The 6393-nt window shown below is 63.6% G+C and overlaps 1 protein-coding gene across 1 annotated transcript; it reads left to right on the top strand.

Moving 5' to 3' along the window:
* The first annotated feature begins 325 nt into the window (after nt 1–325).
* UTS2R (urotensin 2 receptor) lies at nt 326–1483 on the top strand. The gene has a single exon (XM_039226223.1). It carries the CDS (start codon nt 326–328, stop codon nt 1448–1450), a length of 1125 nt encoding a protein of 374 aa, XP_039082154.1. The 3' UTR covers nt 1451–1483.
* The last annotated feature ends 4910 nt before the right edge of the window (nt 1484–6393 follow it).

A 6393-nucleotide genomic window follows, 5' to 3' on the forward strand; every position in this document is an offset into this window, starting at 1 on the left:
CAGGCTGGGGGCGCTCTGGGGCACACTAGGGACTGCTGGTCTGGGTGCTTCTCTGGCCCTCTGGAAAGCTGGGGAAGATGAGGCAGAGCAGTAGGGTCCTGAACAGAGAGTCCCCAAAGGGGCATCGGGAGATGATGAGCCTTGTCCCTCCTCAGGTCCCTGAGCCCAGTGGGGACTGTGCCCTCACACAGCCTTCTGGGAGTGTGGAGGTTGCCTGAGCGGCATCTTTAATGAGCATCTTCTCCCGCAGAACACACTTATTGCCCACAGATGCCCCCTCCGCATCCAAAGCAGCAGCACGCCCCCGCACGGAGCCCGGCGTGAGATGGCACTGAGCCCCGAGCCGGTGAGCAGCTTCCCCGAGCCGTCTGCTGCCCCCAATGCATCCCTCAACAGCTCATGGGCCAGCCCCACGGAGCCCAGCTCCCTGGAGGACCTGGTGGCCACGGGGGCCATCGGAGCAGTGCTCTCAGCCATGGGCGTGGTGGGTGTGGCCGGCAACGTGTACACGCTGGTGGTCATGTGCCGCTTCCTGCATGCCTCGGCCTCCATGTACGTCTATGTCATCAACCTGGCGCTGGCTGACCTCCTCTACCTGCTGAGCATCCCCTTCATTGTGGCCACCTATGTCACCAAGGAGTGGCACTTTGGTGACATGGGCTGCCGAGTTCTCTTCAGCCTGGACTTCCTGACCATGCATGCCAGCATCTTCACCCTGACCATCATGAGCAGCGAGCGCTACGCTGCGGTGCTGAGGCCGCTGGACACGGTGCAGCGCTCCAAGGGTTACCGCAAGGTCCTCGCCCTGGGCACGTGGCTGCTGGCGCTGCTGCTGGCGCTGCCCATGATGCTGGCCATCCGGCTGGTCCGCAGGGGCCACAAAAGCCTCTGCCTCCCGGCGTGGGGCCCGCGCGCCCACCGTGCCTACCTGACGCTGCTCTTCGGGACCAGCATCGTGGGGCCGGGCACGGTCATTGCGCTGCTGTACGTGCGCCTGGCGCGGGCCTACTGCCTGTCCCAGCGGGCCTCCTTGACACAGGCGCGGCGGCTGCCCAACCCCAGGGTGCTCTACCTCATCCTGGGCATCGTGCTGCTCTTCTGGGCCTGCTTCCTGCCCTTCTGGCTGTGGCAGCTCCTCGCGCAGTACCGCGGGGCCCAGCCGCTCACGCCACGCACTGCGCGCATCGTGAACTACCTGACCACCTGCCTCACCTATGGCAACAGCTGCGTCAACCCCTTCCTCTACACGTTGCTCACCAAGAACTACCGCGAGTACCGCCAGCGCTCGCTCCTCACCAGGAGCGCCCGCGGGCCCACGGGTGCCAGCCACTCCCTGCCGTGCCACGTCCGCTTCCAGCGCGGCTCCGGCCGCTCGCTGTCCTCCAGCAGCCAGCAGGCCACCGAGACCATCACCCTGTCCCAGGCGGCCTCCAGAGTGGTCTGCGCCTGAGCGTCCCGGGGCCCCACATGACGCCCCGGGGTCGCGAGGTGGGGGTGGCTTGAGTCCTGCAGGGAAGGGCCCCAGGATGCAGTCTGCCCCTGAAGCCCCGCCTAGGCCCCCACCACCCCCGCCACTGAGTCTTCATCCAGAAAGGTCCCTGCTCCCCCTTCTGCATGGCCCAGTTCAGCATCAGCAGCCCAGCCATCTTCCTGGTACCCAGACCGTCTGGGAGGGTCTGCGGGAGGGTCCGAGGGGCAGGCCCAGAACCGGCTCTGAAGACCGTGGCCCACAGCCTCCACCACCCGCAGCAGGAGAGCTGGGCGCCCGGCCGGCGCCTGCTGGGACCTGCAGCAAGCTCGTCCCTCTCCCGGCGGGGGTGCGCTCCCCGTGGCGCTGCTGCCCTGAGACCCAACCCGCCCCTGTTCCCGACCCTCTCAGCTCCCGCGTGGCTCCATTCTACACAGTGTCAGCACTGGAACAATAAACCCGGAGGTCTGCACCCCTGTCCTGCCTTGGCGGTGGGGAGGGATGTGGAGGGGCGGGAAGCCCCTCAGGGTGCCTCCCACAGCACGGGGAGGGCCTGGCAGTCTGCTCGGGGAGGGTGCATGTCTTCCTTCGCGGGCGCCTGGCCCAGCTGCCCGGGCGTGGTGGGCACGTGCCGCCCAGCCTGAGCCGGGCCCCAGGCGGCCCGTGTTGCCCAGGAAGGAGGGGGCAGCGGGGGGATGGCACTCCAGGCGGGAACTGGGGGGTTCAGATCACACCCCCTTCCTGCGTGGAAGTGTATCTCACGCCTCCTGTGTGCAGTGTCTGAGCTAGGCCTTCTGGGGACACTGGGGCCACCAGGCTCTTTCCAGAGAGAGCCCACGACGGGGAAGGGTTCTAGACCTGTCCCTGCCCCCGGCAGCCTCTACGCTCTACCCTGTGGCCCAGCGCCTACCCCACAGGCAGGTCTCAGCCTCGGCCACGTGTCAGACTCAGTACCATCCAGGCTGCTCCTGCTCCCCTTCAAGGCCCTGCTAGGACCCTAACGTGGGAGTGGACAGTTCCTGCCCCCTGCAGGCAGTCCCTAAATGTGGGGTCTGGGGCCAGTGGCCCCACTTGGGACCCCAAATGCTTTTGGAAGAGCATGGCCCTAAGTTGGCACCTTGACCAAGACCCCAGGTCTCCGCTTCTCAAACCCTGATTTTAAGGTGTGCCAGGAAGCCCCCCGCCTTGGAGACCAGAGACGCCCCCGCCCAAAGTGTTCCCACAGCCCCCATTCATCTGCACATGAGAATGTTTTTTGTACCATTTCTTGGATCAATACTGAGGAAGTTACATTTTTGACCCCAAACTTAAGACCTGGATTGACACGTCCTGTGTCAGAGGGGAGCTGAGTGTCCTGAGTGCTCCCAGGAGAGCTGGACATGGTTTCCAGGGACACAGAGGGAAGGGCAGGGGCAAAGGCAGGCAGGGGGCACCATGTCCCCATGACGGGCTTGGGGGAAACAGACGAGACCAGGGTCAGCAGCGTCCTGACCCCAATGGCCTTGCATGGTGTGGGTGGGGACATGGTTTTTCTGAGACAGTAGTGAGGGCATGGAGGGATTTGGTGGGGTGAGGCCACCAGAAGGCTGGGGGGTCAGGTTAGGAAGTCCCTGATTCCAGGGTCAGGGGAGGCAGGGCAAGGGCAGTGGCCCAGGGCAGTGGGGTGTGGGGACAGCCAACGGGACCGTCCTGACTGCGAGGGACAGGGCGCGTCCTTGAGAGAGGGGGCGAGTGGGAGCCCGCAGGTCCTGGGAGACTTGAGTCTAGAGATTGACACACACGTAAACACACACAGGTACACGGGCGCATGTGCACACACACACACACACACACACACACACACAGACGCAGGGCAGGAGTTTCCGGGAGCCACCTCCAGGGAGGAGGGAGAAGAGCCCCGGGACAGTGAGCCCCTGCCAGGGCTGAGTCGGGGCACGGCAGACACACGGCCAGGTTCCCGATGGATGAACTGGGGCCCAGGGGCCCTTCGGGGGCACAGGATAGAGGTCCTGGTCCTGTGCGCACAGCTGGACTCAGGACTCCTGCCCGGGCGCCTGTCTGCCCCGGTCACTTGGGACCAAGCCTGCCCTGCCAGGCTGCCGGCATAGGCCCTGAGTACAGGCTGGCATGGGTCTGCTGGCCCAGGACAGCCTGCTCCACCCCGGCCGCCAAACCCCGGGTGCTGGGACCTCAGGTGGCTCCCCTGAGGCAGTGGGGTCCGGGAGGGAGGGACTGCCTGGCCAAGGGCTAAAGCCTCGGGTGCAGAATGGGGCAGGCCTGAGGCTGCTGGCTTCACAGGCCTCGCACCCACGGGCTGAGGTCCGGTCAGAGGTGAAATCAAGGTCCTGCCTCCCAGCAGCCCCTTCGCCGCCTCCCCAATAGACCCCCCCCCCCCACGGTGTCCATCGATCATCCTCTCCCTGCTACCGTTCCCCTCCAGCCCCCAGCGTGGCCTCCCCAGGCTGACCCCCTCCCCTCCCCCCCACTGCTGCCCCCACCTCCCGACTCACCACTCCCGGATGCTCAGCTGGCCCTAGCTTCCCACCTCCTGCCTGGCAGGCGACATGTCCAGGGTGCTTCAGAGTTTAAAATATCATTAAGGGGCACCTGGGCGGCTCAGTCAGTTGAACATCTGACTTCGGCTCAGGTCATGATCTCACGGTTTGTGGGTTTGAGCCCCGCGTCGGGCTCTGTGCTGACAGCTCGGAGCCTGGAGCTGCCTCAGATTCTGTGTCTCCCTCTCTCTCTCTTCTCCTCCCCCACTCGTGCTCTCTGTCTCTCAAAAATAATAAATGTCAAAAAAATTTTTAATAAAATATCATTAAACATGGACACAATCGACTCACACGTGTGCACACTCTCCTAATGTGTGCACTTGCCCCCACACTGCCACGTGGAGACCCCACAGGTTTGCTGTGGCCTCGCTGGCCTCCCTGGGCCCCTGCCCCTCCCCTGTCCCTCACCCCTGGCACGCACCACCCTCTCAGTCAAGGCCAGGTGATTTATGGAGGCTTCGTCTGGCTCAAGACCCGCGGCCTGTCAGGCACGGTGCCTGGCTTTATGGCCTCGCCAGGGCTCTTTGCCTGCTCAGAGGCCACACCGGGTTCTGCAGGGAGGTCCCCTGCCTGCTCCCCCCACCCTCCGCCAGGGCCTCAAATCCCAGTCTGGGCCCCCAGGGCTCTGGGTCTGCTGGGGCTCCAGGTCTTCAGAGCCGGGGCGGAGCGGGAGCTCAGGAGGGCCTGGCCCAGGGTGGGCTGGACCAGGGAAGGTCCCGGGGTGTGAGGTTGCCCGGGCTGAGCACATGGCAGCCGAGCTCTGATACGTCCGGGCTGCACTGTTCAGGTACAGCTGCGCACCATGACATCCACCAATTAAAGTGCAACCAGTAATTTTGAGTCAATTTGCAGAGCGGTGCAACCAATCCAATTATCCAATTACACTATCCAATCCAATGTCAGGACGTCCGTCAGTCAGGGTGGCCCAGGAAACCAGCGGGACGTCGGGTATGAAGGGTTCCTTTCGGGGCACCTGGGGGGTTCAGTCAGTTAGCATCGACTTGGGCTCAGGGCATGATCTCTCGGTTTGTGAGCTTGATCCCCGTGTCAGGCTCTGTGCTGACAGCTTGGAGCCTGGAACCCGCTTTGGATTCTGTGTGTCTCTCTCTGCCCCTCCCCTGCTTGTGCTCTGTATTCTCTCCCTCTCTCAAAAATAAAATAAACATAAAGAACAAAAAAGGATTTCTTTTAAGGAGCTGACTCATGCAATGGAGGAGGCTGGCAAGTCTGAAATGCACGGTGTGGGCCCGAGTTCAAGCTTGGGGTAGGATTCCTGCTTTTCTGGGCAACCTGCGCCCTTTGCCCGGAAGGCTTTGAACTGAACGGATGAGGCCCGCCTGCCTTGGTCTTCTTGGCTCACAGTCAGCTGGTTGTGGGTGTCCATGCATGTTGCAGCACCCTGTCCCTTCTTAGAGCTGAGTACCCACTGCGGGGTCACCTGAGGGGTGTCCCAGGCGTCGAGCAGCTGCCCAACGGGGACAGTGCTGCTCTGAACGTGCGTGTGCGCGTCTCCGCGCAGACATGCGTTTGTCCCCTTGGGGGGTTCCCGCGGCACTTCCGGACTGTTTTCCACTCGGCTGCGTGTCCTACGCTCCGTGAGGCTCGGGGACCCCCACCCCCGTCCTCCCTCCTGGCAGCCACCGTTTTCTCACAAAAGAGCAGCTGCTCTGGGTGGACTTGGATTAAATAACCTGCAGCTTTGTGACAGCGACCGCCTCTGAGAGGTGTGCGTCCGCACGGCCCGGGGCTGCAGGCCTCGCTCGGACGGGCTGAGGTCGGTGAGGACAGGTGCTCAGGGGCTCGAGGAGGGCGGGTGGCCAAGGCTGGGCCACTGCCTTCCAACCAAAGGGAGCCCGGGCTTCATACTTGGGATTCTGCCCCAGGAACCTGGGCTTCCCCTCCGGGTTATGTGTACGGGGGGCCTTCAGGAGACGGGTGGGGTCATGGCTGTCGTCGCTATGGACCCTCCTGGTTCTGTAGTATCTTTGTTCTGTGGATCGTCTGATCGTCTTTTGGCCAGTTCCCTCTGTCCCAAGGAGACACTGACCAGGTCCCCTCAAGCCCTCCGTCCCCTGGCACAGGGTAGTCTCTGACCAGGCACGTCCCTGGGCCTAGCTGCCTTCAGGTCAGGCTGGGTGGCCGGAGGGGGGTTCCACGTGCTGAGGCTTTTCCGACAGCTCCCGGGACGGGAGGAAGCTGTCGGCTGAGGGCCTCCTCTGTGGCTCCCCCAGGTCACCTGGAGCAGAGGGGCTTTGCAGTACAGCCCCTTGGCTCAGGCCAAGGGTGCTCTGTGACCCAGCCCAGCCTGCCTCCACAAGATCTGGGGCCCATCTCCTTGCTTGGCCTGTTTCTGGGGACGCAGGGGACTGT

The sequence above is a fragment of the Hyaena hyaena genome, unplaced genomic scaffold (genome assembly GCF_003009895.1).
Source record: "Hyaena hyaena isolate Hyena2069 unplaced genomic scaffold, ASM300989v1 scaffold_21, whole genome shotgun sequence".
In the NCBI taxonomy this organism is placed as follows: Eukaryota; Metazoa; Chordata; class Mammalia; order Carnivora; family Hyaenidae; genus Hyaena; species Hyaena hyaena.